The following is a 25,734-nucleotide window of genomic DNA, read 5'->3' on the forward strand; positions in this document are numbered from 1 at the left end:
GTACTGACAGGGGTGGTCTTTGTGTACACATATGGAAGATACACAATAGCCACACACAAACAGTGTGTGGCTGAGGCATTTTATTATGTTTGTTGGCAGACCTGGCGGCCAAGGAAGCAAAGGAAGGATTCCTTGCGTAGTTGTGGTTAGAATGGATAAGCAGAGTGTGTGTGTATATATATGAAAGGGAGACAAAGAGACAGTGAGTGTGTGTGTGTGTGTGTAAGCTCGCACACCGGCATCGTTTACTGTTGTTTAGAGTACAGCTGAGCTGGTTGTTAGGACGGTCCTGCTCTTTTATCTGAGACTTTATCCTCAACTCTAAATACAGAGGAAGGATTTGTGTATTGCTCCTACCTCCCTTTCAAAACAGCCCCGGGAGGTGAATTACCTTTAATTTAACTCTTTTTTTTTCCAACCAAATATGGACTTTGCCTGATCCTCTTCCCAAAACTTGCAAGCAAAGATGAAAGCGAGGTCATTAGCTGTAATGGGTGGATGTTTTAAAGTCATAGTTTGGCTTTTATCTTATAGCTCACGTCTGCCTGTGGACAAAAATTGACCTTAATTTTTTTTTTTTTTTTTGAACAGGTGCGATATTGCCATTCTCTAACTGAGGAGGAAAAGAGGGAGCTCCAGATGTTTAGCACCCAGAGGAAGAGGGAGGCATTGGGACGAGGGACACCCAAGATCCTCCCCAGAGCTCTGCAACACACCTGCTGTGAAAATGTATGCACTCACACAAATGTCCACACATGCGTTCAATAAGATAACAGTTACAAGGGAACCAACTGGTGGGTCTTAGGCTATTTATATCAGCCAACATCCACTATCCTTCCCATGGTAGCCTGAGGCACAGTTCTGTCTAGCTAGCACAGCAATTTTAATCACTGACATAAACTTCCTCATTAGAGGAAACTGGATAATCACGTTTAAGCCGAGCAGGGAGGCCAGTTCCTCATGAGGAGTTCAGCCAATTTCCTGCCTCCCATCTATATCACAGCACGAGAGACTGCACAAAACTTCGGATTAATTAGTGATTCTTGCACAAAGTCTTAAAATCCTGTTTTTCTCCTCCTAACAAGTCAAGTATAAAGCAAATAATTACACATCAACTAGTATCATTAGATCTGTTCGGTATGCGCAGTTATTTCAAGACAACCTTTCCTGAACGTTTTGTGGAATAGATTTTGACATTTTGATTGAAGCCATGCGTTGAACAAAGACACTTTTGTTCTCCTGATTTGGCTACGCCGTTTTGGACATAAACATTCAAACCATTCAGTCCGTCCACGATCATATATCTTAAAAATGTCCTCCTTTCATTGCCCCAAACGTAAATATTGGTGTTATGTGGCTTCTGCTGGATTCATCCCTAACAAATGAGTGAACCACATCCTTTGCCATGCGTCTAAAAGGAGCAGATGAGGAGCAACTGATGTAATTCCCCCTGAACATTCAGATGCAGTCTATCACCACTTGGACACAGATGCTCACTTAGGGGATGCAAGGTCACACACATGCTGGAAAGACTCAGACATGCCGGACACCCAAAGCTCCGCAAACGTGTTATTGTCAACCACACACTCATCTTTAGGACATGCAGCGATGACACACTCGTCTTAACTTTCAGGGACATGCAACACCACCGTTTTCAAGGCCCCAGTGTGTCCAAACTGGTAATAATGGCCAACAGCTGGGCATGCTATCCTATAGCTGTCTATGCAGGGCTCTTAAATAAGTATGCTTAGTTATATAAAGACTGCACATTCAGACACGCTTCAGCAATCTCTCTAGAGTCATAGGATCTTTTGTTGGAGAGCCAAGGCCGGTTTACAGGGCAAAGGGGCTGTCCAGTGGTTTATTGAAGATTTCATACCAATGTTAAACAGCTACTGATGGGGGAAAAAGCCCAGTACGACCATGAAAAACTTTCATCTCAAGTTCGTACAGTTACACTTTTATAAAGTTATTATTATTGAAGGATTAGAGTAAAAAGAAGATGCTGCTTCCAAATTTTTGACATGTTTTTATGGTATTATCACCTGTTGTTAGACTTGTTTATGCTACATTTCTCATGGGTCACAGGCACCAGCTGTACCACATACTTATTTTAAAGTGTCAGTTGTGATCTCTTCAGTTAGATTTTAATGGTAGAGTAGTTATCACCATCAGGATTGAGAAATTAATCCCAGGTATTATCTTTTGTTCGTGTTTGACAGTGTAATGGTGGCATTAACGGAGGGGAGATGGCAATTTTTGCCTCCAGAGCTGGCTCTAGTCCCTGCTGGCATCCAGCGTGCTTTGTGTGTGCCACATGTCAGGAGCTCCTGGTGGATCTCATCTATTTCTGTCAAAATGGCAAAATTTTCTGCGGAAGACACCACGCAGAGCTCCTCAAACCACGGTGCTCCTCTTGTGACGAGGTAAGTGCCGTAATAGTAGCACCTGTTATGTTTTAAAAATCACAGAATTAATGACAAGATGCTTTTTTTTTTAATAGATCATCCTCGCAGATGAGTGCACAGAGGCAGAGGGTCGTCACTGGCACATGAAGCACTTTGCCTGTTTTGAGTGTGGGACTGTGCTGGGTGGGCAGCGGTACATCATGAAAAATGGACGGCCGTATTGCTGCGGGTGCTTTGAGTCTCTATATGCAGAGTACTGTGAGGCTTGTGGTGAAAACATCGGTAAGCCATATTTCTGATTTTCCAATCGGTCTTTTGGTATTAGACTTAAAACCTAATATTTCATTTTTGAAGACCGAGATTACATTAATAGCATTTTCTTTCTTTTCATTACCCAATCCTCTAGGTGTTGACCATGCCCAAATGACCTATGAAGGCGTCCACTGGCACGCTACAGACCAGTGCTTTTGTTGTGCTCAGTGTAAAACATCACTGCTGGGTTGTCCCTTCTTGCCCAAACAAGGCCGTATCTATTGCTCAAAGGCCTGCAGCCAGGGAGAAGACATACACGCTTCAGACTCGTCTGATTCTGCATTCCAGTCTGCTCGCTCACGTGAATCACGGCGCAGCGTTCGTATGGGAAAGAGCAGCCGGCCTGCTGAACAGTGGAGACAGTCACAGCTGTTTAATCCTCCTGCCACCGTCCCATCTTACGAGCAAAGATTCGAGGATGGTAAGGGCAACAGAGATGTGGACGGTGACATTGATATTGTCGGACGTAAACTGAGCCATATGGGCCTGGTGGAGGAGAGGTTCTGGAAGGAGCGTGAGGAGCAGGATGCTGGTGGGGAGGAGGATCCAGAGGAGTGGGCCCAACATGATGACTATATGACTCAGTTGCTGCTCAAGTTTGGTGACCGTGGGATGCTACACCAACTTCAGCAGCCGTCCCTAAAGTCACCCAGCCTTATTAGTGACACAAACAGGCTAATAAGTGTGTCTGATCCCTGGCTAAAGCCTGACTCTACAGCTATGGGGATTAGCACCTCCTCTCCCACCCCTACCAGTCCGACCCAGAGTCAGATTTCCAATCAGTCCCGGGCGAACAGCCTTAGCCCTGGATTGATGGACAATAAGCACCTGCCGGAAATGTTTTGGGCCCAGTCACAAGATGGCCTTGGCGACTCAGCCTATGGGAGCCACCCTGGTCCTGCCAGTGCCAGAAAGATCCAAGAGCTGGAGCTGGACCAAGATCAGGACCAGCCTGAAGCAGGAAAACAGGCCTTCTGGTCCAACACCAGGCAGTGGTATGAGGACTCCCTAGAGTGCATTGCTGATGAGCTGAGGAAGGTTGAGAAGGGTGTTGGAGACTCCATGGATTCCTTGGCGCTCTCAAATATTACTGGTAAGGATTATGCTAGTAGCATAGATTCAGATGTACTTTCTTCTTATATCAAAAGCCCAGTGAAAACATATCTTGTTTGCCTCTCTCAGGTGCATCAGTAGATGGAGACTGCAAGGACACATCTGCGGTCTACACCCTTCATGCCATGCAGGACCCTTCCATGACAGTTGACTGTGAAAAGATGAGCAACATGGGAACTTTTAATTCATCTCATCTTCACCACAGTGCCAACTCACTCAATGTCAGCATGGAAAAGAGAGGTGAGGAGGTGGAGAATGAGATTGGAATGAGGGGAGGCACTCCAGGAGGACTTCTATCACTGTCTCCCCATTCAGAGGGACTCTCTCAATCGTTTGTTCAACCCCCAGCTCTGAGGAGGAGCAAGTCGCAATCCAGGCCGCCTCAGGTGGTGAAGTTCTCAGAAGACACTGTGGACAATGGCTATAATGATAGTTTTGAGGTCAGTATTACAAAGCATCCCATGAGTGAGAAACCACAGAGGAGGGCGCACTGCCCAGATGAGCTGGGCAGAGAGAGAAGCCGATCTATAAGTCAGCATGGGCGCAGCAGGCAAAACCACCACCGTCAGGGCCGGCGCCATCGCAGCCGCAAAACCCGCTCGGACAACGCCCTTCACATGGTGCCTATGGAAAGAGCACAGAGGCCGTTTGAGCCCCAGCAGCAGGGCCTAGGAAACCCTTCATGTGGCGCTATGCACCTACAGCATCCTTCACATATGTTGCCTTTGGCTTACTCCCAAACGCGATCTGATTATATGCTTAGGAGCGCCACCAAAAATGACCCAAGAGTCGAACATTACATGGGTCTCTACAGAGAGGAGGATGACTGGTGCTCTACTTGCTCTTCTTCATCTTCAGACTCAGAGGAGGAAGGCTATTTTCTAGGTCAACCAATCCCTCAGCCTCGAGCTGTTGGGCGCTACTATGCAGACGACTACCCAACGAGAGTCACAGCCCTCACTTCCCTAAGCCATCATGGCTCACAGACTGGTTGCCGAAAGAGCCACAGCTCCAAAAACTGCATAATTTCTTAACAGACCGTATTTAAGTTTTAATGCGTACGACACAAAGCAACACTGTCTGTATGGTTTCAAATGGTCACATCTGATTTGAGAATGGCAAACCAGCTATTAAGACAGCAAAGGAAAAAAAATACTCGCAATAAAGTCAGAAAATTGCTTTTCCTGTGCATGTAAAACTGGCCCAGATATTGGGTTTTACTGAAGTTCAGAACAAATACGATGAGAACCTAAACCGTTGGAGTCATGTTCCTAAAAAGGACCATTGGAAAGAAGGCCAGACATTAAACTCACATTTTTCCGTTTTTGCCATTAGGTTTTTTTTTTGTTTGTTTTCAGTTGAACCTTTTATAATAGTGTATTTGTGCATTGAAAATGTTATGCTATTGTACAGATTATTGATCATTCAAGTAGAGAATAGAAACTAACCAAATAATTATTTAATGCATAACAATACAAAAGAATGTACATACTAAGTTAAAATTTTAATACTTGTATTTTTATATCCACGATTCAAAGAATTGTTTGAAGTGTATGATTACAAAAAAAAATTCTGCTAACATTGTTTATATTTCATGAAAACAAGTAAAAGGTGCCACTTCTTTTACAGTAAAGTGCCATGATCTTTTAAAATCATGTTTCTTACAAACAGGTTCCACATTACTCACAATTTATGTACAACATTGGTTGCAACACGCCTATATTTGCACCTGTTCACTACCATTGCTCTGACAATATATGCTTTTTTGATGTACAAATGCTTGTAATAAATATTTTTTTGAAAATGTTAACAATGGTCCGTTTAAGTTTGGCTTTAATTTTCCAACTAGGATATTTAAAGAAATGTCTGATTGTAATAAAATACCAAAATCAGGACAAATCATGTATACTGTTCAAACATGCTTTTTCATAAAAACAAATAGATTTGTAGGACACCTCAAGTTTGGATCTGTAATGCTGTGGGATGACAAAATACTGCATTTTTTAGTATTAGTAGTGTTTTTGTCTCAGTGCCATAAGAATAAACAAGCTTTTCATATTTGAGTGACAAATGTCGAACTTGAAATTTAAAACAGAACACGACACAAAGAAATGAGCTCAACTCGTGTTTCTAGATCGTACAAATTTATACAAGGATGTTAAACAGTTTCAAATTTTGCAGCACCAACTTGTACATTGTTATATTAGTTGTACATAGTAGAGCAGGAAAACAAAGATTTAAGTGTGTAATAATGCCTGAAAACTGACAAACAAACAAAATACCTTAAACTCAACAATTTGTGAACCATTTTCACTGCAAAGAGATTTTAAATAAAGAATTTTAACATTCAAACAGAAAAACAACCTTTAGAACATTTTTAATAATTTTCCATAGAAAACTTGAAGGTAAAAATGGTCCGTTCAAAAATAACACTGTTCATTCTTGTGACAAAGTTCTTAGGTTGCTGTGATGTACAGTATATTCAGTCCAGCAGTCCCAAATCCAAGAATTTAAATTCCACCTTGCGCTGACTCACAATATTGCGGTGGATTTAGAAAGCTGAGCTGTTGCTCACTCCTGTCTTTGAGAGTTTGGGAGTCGTTATGGATGTAGTGTTAGCAGTCGAGTCGCAGGCTGATGGCTCCGTCTGCAGGACCACCTCGTCCAGCTCGTTGATGAAGTGTTTGAGGTCGTCCAAGCAGCGCTCGCGGATCTCCCCGAGGTTTTCACGGAGTGGGACTTGCAGCTGTTTCTCCAAGTTAGGGTCTTTGGCCACAAGCATCTTCACCACCATTCCAAACGTCTCGCAGTCCTGACGATAAATCTGGAGGTGGACAGGACAGTAAAGTCATTTCTTTGGTTTTATAAAAATCCAACCAGTGGTTGAGCACATTTTCTGCAAAAAAGCGTTTATACTGAAGCTGAATGACTTGAAACTTGATAAAGAAGCTGAAATGGAATTGTTCAAGCTAAAAATAGCAAAACTCTAGCTAATAAAATGTGTTAGACAATAAATAATTCATTGTAGAGTTAAAAAAAATAGAGGGCAAGTTTATTGTCACAACACTCCCAGGAAACAAACTTTAGCCCCATTTCTTCAGATGTAGACTTCAGGAAAAGGGCGAAAAGCTTGGAGAGAAAAGCTCTTAATTTGGGGGTGATGAACAGTTTCCTTCCTGCGCTACCTGTCGCCTGGGTGTAAACACTCCACAACACCGCGGCCGAGCTGATCACTCTGGTGTGAACACACATCGTGTGGCGTCAAAGAATAAACGCCGCTTCTCTCGCTTTTAATAAGGGCACTTAATATGGGACGGGGCAGGCTGAGGAACAATAAATCTACATGTAATTAGTGGCTTAAAGGCTTCCCCCTGGTGTCGGAGGGACAATGAGAAGAAGGGGCGCAGCGATCCTGTTTGGGAGCTGCCACTTCACACAGACCCTTCGAAGTCGGTTTCACACGGAGGTTTGAGTTGCAAAACAAAGAGAATTATTCTGTACGTGAGAGGACATTTAATCTGCAGAGTAAGACGACTTCAGCTGTGCCAGTTTGCACATAATTTGGGGACTGCTGAAACCCAAACTGACTCAGTAAATAAGCCCACTAATACTGCTGCTTATTCCATCAAGTCTGCGCTGTGGGCTGACATACGAACATCCAGTGACGAGGACCGTGTGCCGATCCGTGTTCAAACATGTCTCTGTACGCCTTCAGTGTGTAAAATTAGGCCAGGAAAAGGAGACTTTCTGTCATTCACCAGATCCCATTGGTTGCCTCGGTGATGCAGGGGCGCTCCGGCTCGCAGGCTTATTTATAGATTTCTACAGTATTCCTAGAATACAATGCAAAAGCTTCCAAACGGGGATCTGCTGTCAAAGTTAATGGATTTACAACCACAGAATAACATTTCACTTTGTTTAATACTGTGGTTAGAATATTTGATCTTCTGATAAAAGGCCAGTGTAACAAATATAAACCTATATTTCGATGTGTACTACTACTACAAAGAGGTGCTGGTTCAGTTTTTTGCGTTCAGAGTCAGAAAACTAAAACTGCTCTGGAGCTTATTTGGTTGACATAAGCTATACGCACACATAAAAGCACCGTCTCCCAACCAATCAGGTGAAAAAAATCCCCTTTCACATAGAAGTACAAATATCCAGAGTCAAAACCTGGGTTGACTTCCTGAACTGATTACAGGTGACACCTCACAGCAGCATCTCAGATGCTCAAATATTAAACTTGCTTTGCAGAACAAAAGAGCTGAAAGCTAGAAATCTGTTATTATTTAGATAGCTACCAGCTCAAAAATATAAACTTTGAATTCAGAACATGATTGTCACTGGATTGAAGAGCTTAAGTTTCTTGACTTAAATGTAGTTATGATAATTGCAGAAAACAGGAAATTTGCCAAATTATGTAGAAAAATGCAAAAACTACAAATGTTTGTCAAAAATAGTGAGAAAAAAATATTTTACCTCACTTTTAAATTGTTTTGTGACATACTGCTTTATTTTTAAAAAAGGGCACAGTAATAACATTGATAAAAAAATGTTTATTATTTTAAAGTTGTTCAGTGGTACTCCAAAAAAATAGCTTTAACAAAAACCTTGCTGATGGAGTCTGAAAAAGCTGGTGTTACCTAATTTAGATTTCTTTTTTTGTTTACGTAACAATCAAGAGCAGCCAAAAAAAAAAAAAATTTTGAACAATGTGTTGACACAAAACACACCCTCCCTTTTGGGCGTTTTCACGTACTAAAGATTATCGAGTGGAATTTTGCTACTAATAGTTACACAATCACCTCTTTCTATTTCTATCACCTTTTTGCTTTCATCTTCCCTTTTTCTTTTTTATCAATATTTAAAGCCTCATTCAGTGGCTGACGATAGTAAATTAATTTCTGAAAGTGTCTCAGGAAGTATCCAATCAGTGTAAAAACAGCTTCTCTCAAAAGAAGAATTTCTTCTACAACAATGTGCTGAAAACGGCCTTCCTGTATTCGAACACACTTTCTGATATCAGGAAGGAAAGGACATGTTCTTGACTCTGGGTGTGTTTTACTGTCACAGAACAGATTGTTTTTCAGCCCTTACTTTACTTAGGTGCTTAAAGCTTTGTGTCGAATGGGGCTGGGTGTTTTCCTTTTATCCCATGGTGGAAGATTATGTTTGTGCCTGGCTTCAAAAATTAAAGAAACGGAGCAAAGATGGCAAAAAAAATCCAGGGCTCAGTCCAGCTCTGCCATCTTTGGATATATAAAAAAAAAATAAAAAATTAGACAAACTTCAATAGCTGCACTGTGGCCAAATTTATTTATATTCCTCAACTAATAATAAACTCTTTCAAAGCCTGGGCAATCAGGAGGAAAACAAAGCCTTTTACAGCCTGCATGCTTTGTCTCTCACATGAACCGGTTTGGCTGCACTGGAAGGCTGAATCCCATTTCACCTTTTGCACTTTGTGACGTGAAAAACTTTGAACTTTTTACAGGCTGCTGACTTGTGCAGGTTTTTGTTTCTGTGTACGCTGAAGAGATGGTTAAGACGAGAGTGAGTGAAGAACTTCAAACAAGCTCCTAATGTGACGGAAACTCTGCAGACAACATGTGAAAGTAACTTTGTTATTCTGGAGTAACTAATCGTTAACTAAACTGAGTTTATCTGAACATTCTGGGCATGATAGGAGAATAATGCCAGCTATCAAAGTGCATATATACGGCAAAGACTTATTTCTACAGCAGCTCTCTCCGGTTCTAAAGTTCTGAAGGCTAAAACGGGGGTTTCCAAATGGTGGACTGCAGTGTGGATCTGGACTCAGATTGGTTGTTCAATTTCAAAAGAATTAAATTATTATTATTTGCACACGTTTCCCCGAACATACGGCAATGTATTTTAGACGGCGTAGCTTTTCTACAATTTATGATAATTCATTTTAGGTGCCAAATCTTTCCCCTCATTTACTGGAATTCATTTTAAGCTGCGTAGCTTTTCTCCCATTTATGGTAATTTCCACGTCTGGTTGAGGGTTTCCCTCTGCCAGCCCATGAAGAGGTACAGGTCTGAAAAAAAAAAAACAATATGGCGAGAGGAAAACTAGCATGGCTGTCACTGATCTTTGCTAGAGAAAAGTGTCTTTAGGTGGACCTCGCTGAATCTTAACCACTGGTCTTTTAAAAAGGTCAAAATGTTTACCCGCTAAAAAAATGTGACATTTATAAAACTGCTTTATAAATTTCAATCTATAATTTGTTTTCATGTCAAGAAAAGGCTGAACAGAAAGCTGAAACCATAGCAGAAATGGATGAGAAAACCTAAAGAGAGAGTCTCAAACTTTAGATTCCTGTGAATATTCCTCTGTTTTCATTTGAAACCAGCATTCTCCTCCAGATCATTTGTTGGCCATGAGCTCTGACCTCTAAAAGCTCTGACTTTCGAGACGCAAACGAGATGCGTTTTCAAAAAAAGATAAAATATTAAAGAGCTTCGTTGGTGAAGTCATTAGGAAGAGAAACACATGGATGACCGAGTCGAGTCATAAAGCAGGAGAGAAGCTGCAGCGTCAGCGTCAGCTTCACATTGTAATGTAGGTTCAGTGATGCAGCTCGGTGTGAGAGAGTAATGTGTGCTCCAGGGCAGAGCTGGCTCATGTTTAATAGTTCTGAGGAAACCAGCGGTGGAGAGCTCAGTGGTGCAGGAATGAGCTTCGTTAGGAAACTGCAGGGCTCGAACAGCCAGCCTGGGGTGCTTCGAGCTCAGTTAAGTGGTCTCAGTTTATAGTATGTAAAATCCAGCATCATGTCCAAGCTGTGCTTGATTACAGACTTTGTTAAAAATGTTCTTCGGCTGCTTGAGTGAAGCTCATTTAGTCTAATAACCAAGGTGTGAGTCAGAGAACTCAAAGCCGCCTCTTGTAAAGGAACATATGCCTAATAAATGTAGCATGCACTGTTCTCGTTGACATTTATGGAAAAAGTTTTAAAAATTAATTGCTATTGAAGATTGTAAACGTTGAATTTTCCAGATTATGATCTCCTGAAGGTTTAATTATAGTTTCCTTAAATAAAATGGAGCAACTTCTAATCATGTCCGAGACATTTGTTTCATCTTTTATTAGTCGTTTGAAGACCCCCCGAAAAATTGCTTGTGGAAAATGTTTGCAGTGAAACAGTAATAAAAACAGTAATAAGTATATCGCAACCTTTTTCTATCAGGAGGGTCAGTGAAACCCAAATACACCACTCAGAGTCTTGGATCGGTACCTTTTCTATCTCTTGCGCTTTGGCGGCGATGGCCAAGGCTCGTCTCTCTTTAAAGTCAAAGTCATCTGTAAGCTTTTTGCTTTCTTCGACGACAGGAGCCACTACCGGATCCTCTTTTTCTCCTTCTGGAGGATTGCTTTCCTCCTGTGGATGAGAGGAGAGGAAAACGAGAATAAAGGCTGTGAGACAGCATTAGAATGAAAAGACCATGAAGTAGTTTTTAACATCCCAAAAAAATATATATATTAAAAAAAAACATATAAAGAAACAACAGATGTAATCCAACAAGAAGCTAAAGAAAGGACAGGATGTGAGTCAGTGACTTGTAGCCCAGCTTCAGTGGGATGCTGTGACCCACTGTTACTAACAATAAACAAAGAATGGAGCTTTAGTTGTGTAGTTTTTAATGCTAAATGTAAATGTACCTCGGCAGCATTCATACCTAAACATTCGACGCATATTCGTTTAGATTTTCACACAAGTAATCCAGCTGCGGTTTTCAATGGCTTCAGAGAACAGGAAGTCTCTCAAAACAAGCAAAAATGAGCTTTCTAATGAAAACGACACAAAGGGGGGAAATGAGGCCAACTTGGATCACTGCTCAATTTATTTGACTCATTTCCTGATACTATTAGGGTCTGACGGCCGGAGTGCAGGACTGCCCGACCATGACTGATGTCCACTCATACATTAACTGGAAACGGGCCACGGAATAAGTCATATTCCTAGACGACTGAGTAAAGATATTCCAGGCGATGGAACATCTAAAATTAAAAAAAAAAAAAGCACAACTCATAAAGAATCATCCAATTATTCCTTCCCAAGTATCTCTGAAGCTACGCTAGGATTGGAGTCCCTCAAACAAGCTTCTGTGTGTATGAAAGACTGCATTTGTCAAATAATAATAATAATTAAAAAAAAAAAACAAGTCTGAGGTTTTTAGTTCAACTGGCTGGGCACAGAATAAATGTTTTGCTTTCAATTCAAAGCTTGGCAGCCATCTTTTCTGCTCAAGAGTAAAAACTGGAATGTCATTTGTCCCAGGGGTATGTGTAATCAATTACCAATGCAGTACTAAAAAAGAACAAATACAAGTTTTTTTACGCAAAACTAGATTTAATCTTTTTCCTACTGAGGGGGAAAAAGACTGTTTGGCCTGAATTGACTGAAGTTTCATATTTTCCATGTTCTGGTAAATGACTTAAGATCTTTGATGATGTATTTTTCTAACTGAGAAATGAAACACCAGTCTTTCCAAGCAATAATTAGTGCGGGGGGGGGACTGTTTGAGAACATGTTAATAATGGAGCATACCAAATCCCTGTGCCCCATCAGCTTCAGGATTTTTTCTTTTTGTTCAGAGATGAAACCTTCAGGTGTCCTTCCTTCTGTTCCTGGACCACCTCTCCACCCATTAGACCACCCTGGCTCACTTCCAGACATGGAGCTCCTCTCCCAGGTACCCNCTCTTTGGGATGGCTCCAGAAAGCCTGCATGTGTGTTTGTTGAACCTCCACAGCAGGCGGTGACTCGGGCCGTTAAAGCAAGCTTCACCGAGGGCAGAGGACGGGCCTTTCATCTTGGCTAAGGTTATGGGTTTGTGCCCCGAGAACAGAAAGCAAGAATGCACCACGGGCTGGATCAAACGCAGCGATGGGAGCACATGTGCGGCTGTGTTCGACCTACGAGGGTGGGGCACTAGGCGAAACTTTCTTTGCAGCAGCTGATTGGGTACAGGGTGGATCATAAAACAGAATCCTGGTTAAAAAGACTTACTTACTTTCACTTTCACGTGAAAAACCAAATTGAATATCACTGAAATTTCAAAGCGTTCATCTTAAAATGTAGATTATTCTCAAAGTAAAAAACAAAAACCATCCCACAGAACCACAACAGAACCCTAAAACTACTTAGACAAGAAAGACATAGTTTTATGACCCTTTTGATCAAAGTGGATTAACTCCTGTCTTATAAAAATGTTAAGTACTGAATGTTACTCTGACCTCTGTCAGTGACTCTCAGTTGTTCCTTAAAGACACAAAACATTCACTAAAAACAAAAAAACTGTGGGTTTACAGTTGTCTGACTAGCAGGCAACAAACCTCCTAAAATTTTTTTTTATTTGCTGATCACAAATAACACCTAAATTGCACAAACTGCCCTCAGTTTTATGACAAAAGTCATAAATTCCATTAGTTTTCTTATGCTCTGTATTTATCTTAAGATTTAACTTGAAATTATAATCTATAGTACATTGTTATGACTTTCAGTTGGCTTTACTTTAATCTAGGCTGTTATGGAGGTACAAGCTGCCGTTCAGCAGCTCCAGGCAACACGGTGCAGCTCAAAGTTGATCTTTAACGTAAATAAAATCAAATTTAGGTTTTTTTCAGAAATTCCTCCCAGAACCCAGATAACACTGGCATTTTTACCTTTGGGAGAGACCTTATTGAAAAAGTATCATCCTAGAAATATGTGGCTACTTATTCTGGATGATTGTCTTTCTTTTTAAAGTGCATAATGATAATTCAGTAAAAAAAAAAAAAAAACCCAAAAAACAGAGGGTTGGATTGGACTTTTGGCTCTTTGAGAATTTAAAGCTCTGATATGGTTTTATGTAAATCAAGAGTGCAACTGCTATTCTTAAACTGGACTTTGTGTGGGACTTGTTTTGATTATGTATTTTAATATTATTTGTAAATTTAGTCTGTAATGGTGTGCCATCTTGACCAGGCCTCCCTTGAAAAAGAGATGTTAAACAATGAAAATGTCAAATTTAAAATGAAAATCCCCTCATATGAGCCACAGAACAAATGTTTAGCAGCTATGCCATAAAGGTTAACTGAAGCATATTCAAATAAAATAAAAAAAACAATCAACACTTTAAGATCTGCCTGAGCTAATGAACACTCGAGTTATTAACATGCAAATCTTTCAGATTGCTTCCAGTTGTCCTATAAGGCTCAAATGAAGTGTAAAATTGAACAATTTCTGAAGTCAGCACGTTGATTGTTAGCCTGAAATTGCATATGAATTTCTTAAATATCATAAGAACCATGACCTGCTGCATCTACCAGACACTCAGAGCTACCCGACACAGACATATTCTGATTGGTAAAAAGAAACTATTGTTTATTGTAAACGACGTAAACACGTCTCAATGAGCTCCACTGGGGCTCCTCCTGGCTTTGCGGTTAAGATCGTGTGATAAAGTTATGACTCGGGCTACTGATTTAACCTGTCACTTCAGGGTGGCCACTGCCACACACACACACACACACACACACACACACACACACACACACACACAGAGCTCCTAATCACATCTGACTCTATTTACACTTCTCTGCATAGTTGAAGATGGATGATATCAGCAAAACAAACTACTATTTACAACTCAGGAGAAATACACATTCGAAGCGAAAAGTATTTTTTAAAAAAAACAACAACATTTGAGCCATTTTCCTGGACCACTGCGAGTTCTTGTGACCGAAGTCCGTTTACGCCACAAGTAAACAAAGTGTCGGCCTGATGGCTTTTATGCTGTGTGTGAGTGCTACTTTAAAACCCATTAACATGCTTTAAAAAGGAGTAGACGCCTATAAGAAGGATGGGATTTAAGATGTTCCAGATGCAACTTGCTGTATGGTGACAGAGGCAAGACTGCTAGGTGAGCAATAAACAGAAAAACAGACCAGAGGGAATTTGGGACTGCAACACTGCATAAACAACCCGAAACAAAAGCCACATATTTATAAAATTAAGAGGTCATGCTCAGAATATGTGTTGTGACTCCCACGTTAAATTTTAACTCAATATCCGTTAACTGAGTTCTAGCCAGTTGTGTGTTAGATAATGTCGATTAGTTGTGGCAACCATCTTGAACTGGGTTGTGCAACAATGAGCCATTGTTACATTTATATTTCAGATATTTAAAAGCTAACCAGATGTGGATGTTGTCCGTTTTTGTCTTTCAGCGATAATATTCTAAGAAACAGGAAGAGACGTGCACAGCAGTACGGGTTTGTGATGCTCTTCCACAAGCTCACCTTGTTTGACGTTGCGCTTTGTGGGGAACCTTCTCTTGACAAGCCGGGAATTTTGTCTAGTTTTCAGAAGACAAGGGAGAAGGAGACAAAACCATTGATGCAATGAGATTTTTAAATGAAGAAAACACAATATAAATCGGAAAAACAAGATTTGTGAAAGGAAAGCATTAGGGAAACGGGATGAAAAGCAGCGAAAGAAAGAAGTTTAGTTGAAACCGGTCAGACAGGAAAAGATGTACACGTATGTGTTTTTGGTTCGACAATCCACACAGGTACCAAAATGGCAAAGCATGCCAAGTATAAATATCACCTAGACTACAGATGCTCATTGCTTTTAATCTTTAAGCACCTTTCTTCATGGCTCTTCTGGGTCTACACACATTCAAAAGCTGTTCAGCAAATGTGAACTCCACACGCTCAAAAATGAAACAAAAACACTCCAGAGTGTAAGCTTTGGCTTCAGGAATATCCATCAGACACACTATACCCTTCTCCTGTACTTCCACGCACGAGCTAGTGGCATCTTTATGAGGCCTGACAAAGTGGGAGACGAAACGAAGGGAAGGACTTCCTGCAGGACACATTAGAAACGCTTCCCGTCCGCTCGGGTTACCCTGACCGAGAATAGGTCGAGTTTAACGACTGCAACCCTTTAATATATCTGAAACAAATCCTTGGTGTGTCACCTCAGTCAGTTTTTATTGATTTGTACGAAAACAGAAAGCATGCCTAGTATAATCTCTGTAACATGACTACATATTATATGATGATATATTAGCAGGAGCAGTGCTTAAACTGTCCACTTTCCACAAAAAGAAAGGTATTGGACAAAATAATCAGTTTGTTTATTATTATAAATTAATATTTACCATTTAGACATGACTGCATAAGGGGATAATTATTTCAGGAAGTTAACTAAAACTTGTTTTATGAGATCAGAAAATAAAAATGAATACAAACGTGGCTGCTGTGAAGCACTTTTTCATAAATATTTCTGAAGTTACAAAGATCCAGTACCATTCTATAGCCTTAATAATAGGTCTTAGCTGCTAAAATTTAAATTGATCAATGACTACTTGACAACAACTACTGAACTTTACTTACCAGTTATTTTGGCCTGAGAATAAATGTCTTCATATCCTGCAGGAAGACCAAATCTTAAGCTGTTTGTCGCAATAAGTTTGGGAAACCTAACGTCAACCTCCGACGGTCACTGACCAAATAATAAAGACTTGACTTCTTTAGTTGCTACGCTTTAAGGCAGTTAAAATCATGCAACTCTTAACTGTTAAAACGATACTAAAGCAGTTATGTTGTGGTGTAAAAATGAAGGACATCTATTACTCAAGATGTCAGGATGGGGGTGGGGGGGGAGCTCCAGATCAAAAGAAAACGTCAAGGAGAGATGCAGCAGAACTCAGAGAACTGAGGGTTATGAAGCAACAAAACAACATGCTGGAAACGAGGAGATATTTTAACACTTCCATGTATTTTACACTGAAGCTAACTGCTGTTGGCTAATAAAATAAAAAATCGAAAATGTGAAGATAAAAAAAACGTTGTCATGGACTGAAAAAGTGCGTTGAACATAAAGTGTTAATGTATCTCTCCAACAGGATGTGGAAATGGCTTATGAGTAGAAGTGTAACGAGATCTTGTGGTACCAGCTCTCACAAAACTAAAACTAGATTTCTAGTAGAGCTGAATACTGTCTTGTGGAAAAAAAACAACAACAACAAAAAAGAAGAAACTTGTGAATTTATCACTGAAAATGTCTCCACCACTTTAAATCGATTGTGTGGCTGCAGTTTAAACAAACATGTCATGCACTAGGACCTGTTATTAGAAAAATAATTTTAAAAAATGGGTCTCATCTGAAGAGACTCCTGACGAATCGCAGAAGAGAGATGCCAGCCAGCTGAGTTACACAGAAAAAAATTTTTCTCAAAAATTTTGATAAAATCTCGTCTTGTGAGATAAGTTTCTCGTTCCACCCCTACTTATGAGTAATCAAAAACAGTCTCCATTTGGTTCTACTTTAAATCTAAACAGATTAATGAAACATTTTACCTGAGGCCTGGGTGAAGACAAAAAACCAGTGTCAAAAATAACACTTCACATTATTTAGACTGATTTTTTTTTAATGTTTTCTGTGAAAAGCAATTCCAAATTTTGAATTTTGTTGAAATTTTTCATATCTTTGTAACTTCCATCCTTCTCAAGACAACACTTCCTAGCATGTTCCTGACAACAAGGATGTAAGTCAGGGCTTCACCCAGGTCCAAGCTTGTTCAACGTGGCTTCGTGTACAAACCCAAAGTGTCATGTCCGCTCTGTTGAGGGAAGAGCGCCCCCCAGAGGTGCTCAGAAACACCCGCGTGAGCTTCTGGGCCGTCCACACCTGAAAAGCCAAGCGGTACAGCACAGGTTGAACGACTGGGAGATAAAGTTAGGCCAGACTGAGATGGTTTGGACATGTGCAGAGGAGGGACAGGGGGTATATTGGTAGAAGGACAGAGATGCAGCTGCCAGGAAAAAGACAAAAAGGAGATCTACGGATGCAGTTAGAGAGGACATGGAGATAGCTGGAGTGCGGACAGAGGACGCAGAAGACAGAGTTAGATGGAGGAGGACTCGCTGTGGCGACCCCTGAAAAGGGAACAGCCGAAAATAAAAGATGGTTTTGAAATTATTTGTGTCCAATTTAAAGGGTAACAAAAGTGTATGCTTATTCCATTTTACATTGTGTTGTATTTACCCATCTTACTTTTTAATAATTAAACTAATAATTACCATCCATAACACAATGTTGTATAAATTACAGTAAAAAAAGAGTTTGTTTTATAGCACTAATTTGTGTGTGAAATGATGATGTTTTAACTATAAATAGCTCAAACTATTTAGTTTGACTTTTTTTTTTTTTTATGGCTTCATGCTTCATGGAAAGAGAAGCCAAGCTGTCTACATACTCTTGCCTTGCTGTGAGGGAAAAGGCAGGCTCTTGGCTCTGTCTGGCGAGTATCCTCTGCTGCTCACGCTGGAGCCGGAGCGGCTGTGGGGGGAGCGGGCCACCTCACGGCGCACAGGGGAACGCTCTCTGTGGGGAGGAAACAGGCCCACCTTTCTTCTGTAGGGGTCTCTGTCCTCCCTGGAAAAGAGGGAGAAACGGGGGGAGTGAATGAGTAAAAGAGAGAGAGAGATCTGTGCCATATTCAGTCGGTCCAAACATAGAAAGAATTGTACAAATAGAAATTTAGGCAGAATTTGTTGGCATGAACCTAACTCCTAACCGCCAACATAACACAATGTTGCCATCTAGTGTTCAACAAAGTGTACAGCACCACAATTGTTATCATTAACTAATAAGGATGTCCTATTTGAATTGCACTTTTCACATAAACCATTTAGTTCCTGTTTTGTTCTTATAATAAACCTACTAACAAATGCAGGATTATTATTTGTTATGAGAACCCAGTTGTCTTTTTTTTTGTGACCATCTGTTTGACTGCAGCAAACCTCTAACAGTGAAAACAACTGGCGCTCTGAGCGGTCATTAAGCAGGTATTTCTTCGTACCCTCTGTCCAGGTTCCGGATGGCTTGCACTAATGTGTCCTCCCCGCTCTCTGGCAGCGATCTGGGCGCTGGATAGATGCCCTGGTTACGCACACTATGAGGAGGGGGTGCGCGAGCGCTGAGGGGATAAAAATAAATAAATAAATGAATAAACCCAATAATAAGGGAGAACTGACCCGATCGCTCTTTCATAATACGAACTCTTGTTTGTTTTTCTTGGAATCAGAGGTTTTGCAAACGTGTCTGCTTGTTTACAAAACTTGTCAAGCTGACTTTTAGCCGTTATGTGACATTCTTTCCTAAAACTGCCAACAGACCGAACACAGTTCTGCCTCAAAGTGACCCTGTGGCCTCCTATCCATTTTTGATGCAGATTACAACAATGAATCTAAATGAAAGTAAAATTAAATAATAAAGATATGGAAATTGAGTAGTGTCATTCCATCTCAGCTTTTATTATTTCAACTACTTTGTATAAACCTGAAATTGGACCGCAAAGGAGCAAACAACCTCTTTTCTCTGCTGTTCCCTCTTCGGGGGTCATCCTCCTCCATCTGTCCTCACTCCAACTACCTCCATGTCATCTCGAACTACATCTCCTCTTTGTCTTTTTCTTGGCAGCTACATCCCTAACGTCCTTCTACCAATATACCCACTGTCCCTCCTCCGCACATGTCCATACCATCTTAGTCTGGCCTCTCTATACTATCCGTTCTTGTCCCTCCCAAGGAGAACCTCAACATCTTCAGCTCTGCCACGTCCAGTTCTGTCTCCTGTCTTTTTGTCAATTCCACTGTTTCCAAACCATACAACATAGCTGCTCTCACCACTGTTTTGTGAACCTTTCCTTTGACCTTTGTTGCCGCCCTTTTGTCACAAATCACTCCTGAACCTTTTCTCCATCCACTCCATAGCAAACAACAAGCTTGATAAACTGACTCAGCAGTAAGCACCATCCTAAGGCCTCTCTTCCTGTCTTACTATATTTAAACAATATGACAGGATTGTAATCATACAAAGATATTGGAAACTTCTCAGCTAGGACCAATAGCCTAAATGAATGTAAGCAAATCTGAAGATCAAGTGAGATCCACTGCTTTAAATAATGAATCCATAATTTAAAAATAAAATATGGATTGCTGTTATGCTGTTCATATACTTGTATTTTTCTTTGTCTGCTTAGAGTATGAATAAATGCATAATAATAAACACACTGAACTTTTTTGTTTTTTTTGGAAACGCCAAAGCAGACATTTTACATCCAAGATTACAAACCTGATGGTTTTGTTTAAAGTCTAGACTTCAGTGGAGTCAAAATATAACGTGAAAAAAAGGTGAGACAATCTAAAAGGGTCCAGAACAGACTACGATTTACAATTCTTGGAACTTAAAAATTCTGAAAGTAATTAAATACAAAGCACCTGTCTGCATACGCAAAGTTACAGCATTATGTTTTTAAGCTATATCATAGTTAAAGTAGAACTTGATCAAAGGAGCTTTCTAGGAAACTGATGTTAGCTTTTTTTAAAAGACAAACAGAAGACACTTACCCAAACTCCAAAGGCCGTCCTGGGTGTGGTTCCTCTCTGGGTACTCTGTAAGGATAATCCTCCTTCACAACAAGAAGTAGTACAAGAGACGAGTTAGTACGCAAACTCATTTTTAGCACAACTTTAAAGAAAATAAAACCTTTCATTATCAAGCAAACTTTCAGTGAATTACATAGCTGGCCATTAACCTATTCTCATCAATCTAAAAATAAACAAAAAAGTAACACAAGCTCTTTTAATTAAAAGCCACCTGCCTTGTGATTCCATTTTGATTATGTGCCAAACCCCAAATTTAGCAGCATTTGGCTCCTGGGAGAGTGTTAATTTTAGACCAGGCCAAGAAGCTATCAGTTTACTAGAAAAAAATGGGCATTATGTAGCACACGAGGTGTGACTTGAAATTACAACCCTGTTATTAAATAAAATTGAACTGCTGTAAAAATAAAAGTAAAAAAGCATTGAGTATCTTGTAATTTAAAATTATTCAGAATAAATGGTGACTTCACATGTAAACAAGGATTCTATTTTTAGAAGTGTGAGGTCAAAAATTAGTATTAGGTTTGAATTATGGGTTGTTTCACTCAAACTGTCACTCATCAGTCTTGTCCCTTATGAAAAACAGTTGATTTTCATGAAGTTAAAAAAAATTAGAAATGGAGTTACTGACCTTTAGCCAGTTGATCTAAAGCTAGACAGCTAAGAACTTTTTGTTCTCTTTGTCCAACTGGCAATAATATATTTCTTCAGTTTCGAATGTTGACATTTTTGTACTAAAGTTTAACCAAATCCTTACAGCATGAATTTTTGTTTTCACATAGCTAGCTCACTGATTTATTTACAGTACAGTAGAGAAATAAATGAAATAACTTTCACATTCTTACCCTTCGTGAGGGTGGGATGGCTCTGCGTTCGGGAAAATGAAGGCCATCACTTTGGTAGCCCCTCTGATCTTCGTGGTAACCGCGTGGGCCACCTCCATTTGGGTAAAAACGGGGACCTCCTTCATATTCGTATCCACCACCGCCACCGCCGCCGCGGCCATACTCCTCATCTGGCCTGCCAAAAGGGCCTCTCCTCTCCACACCTCCCGCTACACGTGGGTATGGACCCTGCACAGAAGAGTGGAATTTATGATTTATTTTTTATTTATACGAAAAGATTTTTCACACAGAAAAACAAGGGCTGATAGACAGAATCAAACTTCTGCTGCTTGTGTTTAACATGATAAAACAAAAGGAGGAAATAAAAAGGCTAATATGTTGAAACAAGAACTAGGATAATATGTTGACAACACTTACTGGCCGTTCTGGTATGAAGCGTTCATCATACATCTCTCGTATACTTTTTTCTCTCCTGTATGTCACTGGAAAGAGAAAAGAGTAAAAAATAAGGTGCTACACACACAAAGTTTCATTCATTTTTAATGAAGAAAACAGACAGTAAAACTAAAACACCTACATGAAACAGACAGCTTTGTGCTTCTGTTTAAGTAAAAGGATTTTGAATTTAGCTTTGTTCTATTGCTGGGTGTCACATAAAGCCTGATTTTGCAAAAAAACACTTAGAATTGCTTAATGTTAGGGTTGTGCAATCGGAAGTACAAATCTGATTTGTTTGTTTGTTTTTTTTGTCTCTGTAAGAAAGCCAAATAAATGTAGTTACGAGTTACTTACTGATTTAAGTGCCTTTGTGAAAACAGGATCTTCAAATCAACCTAGAAAGAGATTTTCTTTAGTGGCAATACAATAATCATGAAGAGGGCTGCTGTAACTGAGCGCATTAATCAATATATGTTTAATCATGTCCGGCAAGTTTTACTGTCTGAACGCTTCAAATGGATAAGCATCGACTACGAACATCTTACTGTACACACTGTACTTAGTAATAGCACGACTTTGCTGTTATGGCGACAAACAGTTACAACAAAGTTTGTAAAATTCCTATAGTAGCTAAAACTGACGGTTAGAAAAGCTAATTAGCTAACCTCCGTCGCTGTGCAGCAAATTATAACCGCACGTTATATATGACGTGAAGGGCGGGCTTTCTTATCATAACTGACACAGAAATATCCAAAACAAATATTTACGGACACTTGTGGCTTTCAGTGAATAAGAGCCTGTCAAGTTGCAAACAAAAATTTTCATCTCACAATGAAAACGCAAACAAATCTCACCGTTTTAGTTAGCTTAGCCTTCTCAGTCGCTAAGCAGCGACGTCTATTTATGAGGACGATACCTAAACGTCATCAAGTTGCGACGCAGACTTGGCGTTTTGCTTTCCAAGTTTGTGCAAATTCACAAATTTTGCGGTTTAAGCGACTTTAAATTACTTTCTAACTGTTACATCTTTGTCGGTAAGTCAAATTGCGAACATGCTTTGCAAGTTGTATAAAACGCAGAATAATTTAACTGTCTAAATTCGTCGATAAAGTTCGTATTTTTCGTATGTTTAGTATCCATAATGAGCGGGGGTTTAGCACCAAGCAAAAGCACAGTGTATGTGTCGAACCTGCCGTTCTCTTTGACCAACAATGACCTACACAAGGTAATTCAGTCTGTCATTTTTGAGAAGTTTTCCAGTCTTGTGACAATCTACACAATCTATTTTGTAAAAAACACCTTCAAAAACAGAAATTTCCCAAATGTTTTTGCTCTGAAACGCATCACTGTCATTGCAGCTGTTCACCAAATATGGAAAAGTTGTGAAGTAAGTAATGACTGTGTCTTCTGTTAAAATGAACAACAACAAGGTTTTAAAAAGGTGTTACTGCTTTTGCTTTTTGAACAAGCAACAATAAACTATTGTGTTTATTTTAGGGTTACAATAGTCAAGGATAAAGACACTCGTCAGAGTAAAGGAGTGGCGTTTGTTCTCTTCCTGGATAGAGAATCGGCTCATAACTGTGCAAGAGCAGTGAACAACAAACAAGTAAGCAACCTTCAGTTCTCATGTTAAATGTCACTTACTAGTCTACTTTCTTTTGATGTTCCTTTTTTGGACAGACTGTCAGAAATGTGTTTGTCTCTTAGTTATTTGGCCGAACAGTTAAAGCCAGTATTGCCATAGACAACGGGCGAGCAACGGAGTTCATCAGGAGACGAAACTACACAGACAAGACACGATGCTACGAATGTGGGGTCAGTGCATGCTTAATTTCTGTGATATTAACACCTGTGGGCATTTGGATAATATCTGTTATTTCTGAATGAAATGTTGTTTATGCATTTACATTTAAATCATCTCAGGATACAGGACATCTGAGCTATGCGTGCCCCAAAAACATGCTCGGGGAGAGAGAGCCTCCCAAGAAGAAAGAAAAGAAAAAGAAGAAAAAGGCACAACAACCTGAACATGTGTATGTAGCTTGTAGTGAGAAATTTCACTGTTTTTTTTATTTTATTTTTATTGTTTTATAATAACTCACGGCATCACAGTAAATCTTAATCCATTTCCTTTTAGTGAAGAAGAGGAAGAAAGTGAAGAAGAGGGAGAAGACCCAGCTTTAGACAGTTTAAGCCAAGCCATAGCTTTTCAGGTAAGAAAGCATAAATAGAAAACAGATATTTTAATTTTTAAATATCACATTACAAGTGAAAGGTTGATATTATTTATAATGTAACTAAAATTTCTGCTGTAGTCTGGGTTGCAATCATAGCACGTCAATGATAAAATCCCAGCACAAAACTGATAATTATTCAAATTTAATATAAATTAAATTTAATTTAATTTAAATTTGACAGAGTGGGTCTTTGATCTAGACTTAAATAGAAAAGTTAAAAAATGAGTAAAGGTTCAAAGAAAAAGAAATTGTATCACCAAGTTGCTTTTTGGAATAAAACCTGTGAAGACTTATGTCTCAGCTTCTAATGGTTGTTTTGTTTTTTTGTGGGGTGGGGATTTGTCCTTCCAGCAAGCTTGTATGGATGAAGAGGAGAAAAAGCAGAAGAGGCAGGCGGATGAGGACAATGCTCACGCGTCGACATCTTCAGACTCTAAGAAACCGAGGATCAAAAAGAGTGCGTATTTCAGTGATGAGGAGGAGCTCAGTGACTAATGATTCTTTTTAACACTGCATCTATTTTTATCAAATAAATTATTAAAGTTGTGTTACGGTGGGATACAAAAGGTATTTTCTTTTGAACTTTTTCACTGTTTTTTACAGTTTAAAACTAACTGCACTGATCTAAACATTGTATATAAATGTAATGGCATAGTTTCAAGATTGGGATTTCCCTACAGTGAATTATTTTGTTGAAGAGCTATTGAGTTAGTTGTCCTTGGTAGAGAACTGTTTAGGAATCCCCGGCATCCTCTTTGTTTCCTTAAGGGTTTTGATGTATGCCTACATCAGCACACAAAGTGCCACACTGTGTGCAGCATGTCGGCTGTGTGAGAATAATGGAAGAGGCATTAAGGAAACATTAAAAGATTTGTTCTATAGTGATCTGACATGAGTGGAATCCCACATTGGTTCAGACAGACAAAAACTATTTTATGATGTATTTTTTTTCTGAAAGGAATTGTGTGTGTGTGTGTGTGTGTGTGTGTGTGTATAAAAAGAGAGAGAGAGAGAGCTCACAGAGATGGGTATTTGCTGTACAATAGACATTTTAATTAATGTGACAAGAAGAATAAACATGATTGATTATGTACCACAGTGGTACAGGCTGTCTGTGGTCAAAACTCAACTATCTTGTGTTGTTATAAATGTTTATGCTTTTTAATTCCATCTTTATGTTCTGTATTTTTTTGTGAATAAAGCAAAGCTATGATAATACTTTCCCCCTGTGTGTGTGCCCACGTTTGTTTGTAGCATTAGCTAAGTAACTCGTGAACCACTTGACAGATTTTACTGAAACTCTTAAAGTAACCGATGGATGTACATCTACAACTGGTTCACCTTGAGAGTCAACCACATTTAAGATGGCTGACAGAGCTAAGAAATTCTATTAAGCACAAAAATGGATTTAGCTCACTCCGTTTCACAGATATTGAGCTAAACTTTAGTATGGTAAGAGCTGAGACTCATCCCCAATTTATACTCTCAGAGCTAACTGATCATGTGACTTCAGTGTTTATAATTTTGTCATGAACTACTGGAGTCAGTTTTGAGAGCAAATTATTCCATGAACCATTGGATTGATTTTAACAAAACTTTCAGAAATTCATTGGATCGATGTCTACAACTGATTAACTTTAAGGCTTAACCCAAGTCAAGATGGCCACCACAGCTAACCACCTTAGAAAATAGGAAAATGGCTATAATTCAGCCAGTTTTACAGATATTGACCTAAAATTTGGTAGTAAGCATTGTCCTTACATTCACTGAGCACAGCACATTGTGCAACATATTTCCAAAACAATTGGCATCATTTTTTGGGGGTCAATCCTGTCTGGCTGTTAGCAAAATATCTTATGAGCCACTGGATGGTTGTTAATAAAACTCTCCAAACCTTGTTTTTTCTG

General features: G+C 39.6%; 3 protein-coding genes across 11 annotated transcripts in view; 2 read left to right on the forward strand and 1 right to left on the reverse strand.

Moving 5' to 3' along the window:
• The window catches only part of prickle1b (prickle homolog 1b), a 27,170-nt gene extending 20,993 nt beyond the window's left edge, over nucleotides 1-6,177 (forward strand). For all 3 annotated transcript variants that reach the window (XM_017414861.3, XM_037981172.1, XM_017414860.3), the window contains exons 4-8: nucleotides 592-729; nucleotides 2,223-2,426; nucleotides 2,504-2,690; nucleotides 2,815-3,813; nucleotides 3,903-6,177. In XM_017414861.3, coding sequence (XP_017270350.1) covers nucleotides 592-729; nucleotides 2,223-2,426; nucleotides 2,504-2,690; nucleotides 2,815-3,813; nucleotides 3,903-4,867 — 2,493 coding nt within the window. In that variant the 3' untranslated portion in view covers nucleotides 4,868-6,177. The remainder of the gene's footprint in view (nucleotides 1-591; nucleotides 730-2,222; nucleotides 2,427-2,503; nucleotides 2,691-2,814; nucleotides 3,814-3,902) is intronic.
• Nucleotides 5,365-22,523, reverse strand: pphln1 (periphilin 1). Of its 6 annotated transcripts, none has more exons than XM_017414863.3 (11): nucleotides 22,442-22,523; nucleotides 21,942-21,982; nucleotides 21,567-21,631; nucleotides 21,150-21,377; nucleotides 20,269-20,330; nucleotides 18,720-18,836; nucleotides 18,120-18,292; nucleotides 17,459-17,545; nucleotides 15,145-15,200; nucleotides 11,096-11,239; nucleotides 5,365-6,657 (listed from the first exon to the last, which is right to left on the reverse strand). In XM_017414863.3, coding segments are annotated over exons 2-11 (1,206 nt in total). In that variant the 5' UTR covers nucleotides 21,943-21,982; nucleotides 22,442-22,523; the 3' UTR covers nucleotides 5,365-6,384. The 6 variants fall into 6 exon arrangements, with proteins under 6 accessions (XP_017270352.1, XP_017270351.1, XP_037837101.1 ...); XM_017414862.3 differs by having other exon boundaries at nucleotides 18,114-18,292; XM_037981173.1 differs by lacking the exon at nucleotides 22,442-22,523 and adding an exon at nucleotides 22,253-22,271 and having other exon boundaries at nucleotides 18,114-18,292.
• zcrb1 (zinc finger CCHC-type and RNA binding motif 1) lies at nucleotides 22,499-25,050 on the forward strand. Of its 2 annotated transcripts, none has more exons than XM_017414867.3 (8): nucleotides 22,499-22,621; nucleotides 22,721-22,812; nucleotides 22,946-22,974; nucleotides 23,085-23,196; nucleotides 23,298-23,405; nucleotides 23,514-23,623; nucleotides 23,728-23,803; nucleotides 24,179-25,050. In XM_017414867.3, exons 2-8 carry the CDS (start codon nucleotides 22,729-22,731, stop codon nucleotides 24,320-24,322), a joined length of 663 nt encoding a protein of 220 aa, XP_017270356.1. In that variant the 5' UTR covers nucleotides 22,499-22,621; nucleotides 22,721-22,728; the 3' UTR covers nucleotides 24,323-25,050. The 2 variants fall into 2 exon arrangements, with proteins under 2 accessions (XP_017270356.1, XP_017270357.1); XM_017414868.3 differs by having other exon boundaries at nucleotides 22,525-22,621; nucleotides 22,699-22,812.
• The last annotated feature ends 684 nt before the right edge of the window (nucleotides 25,051-25,734 follow it).

Source organism: Kryptolebias marmoratus, linkage group LG18 (assembly GCF_001649575.2).
Source record: "Kryptolebias marmoratus isolate JLee-2015 linkage group LG18, ASM164957v2, whole genome shotgun sequence".
NCBI lineage: Eukaryota > Metazoa > Chordata > Actinopteri > Cyprinodontiformes > Rivulidae > Kryptolebias > Kryptolebias marmoratus.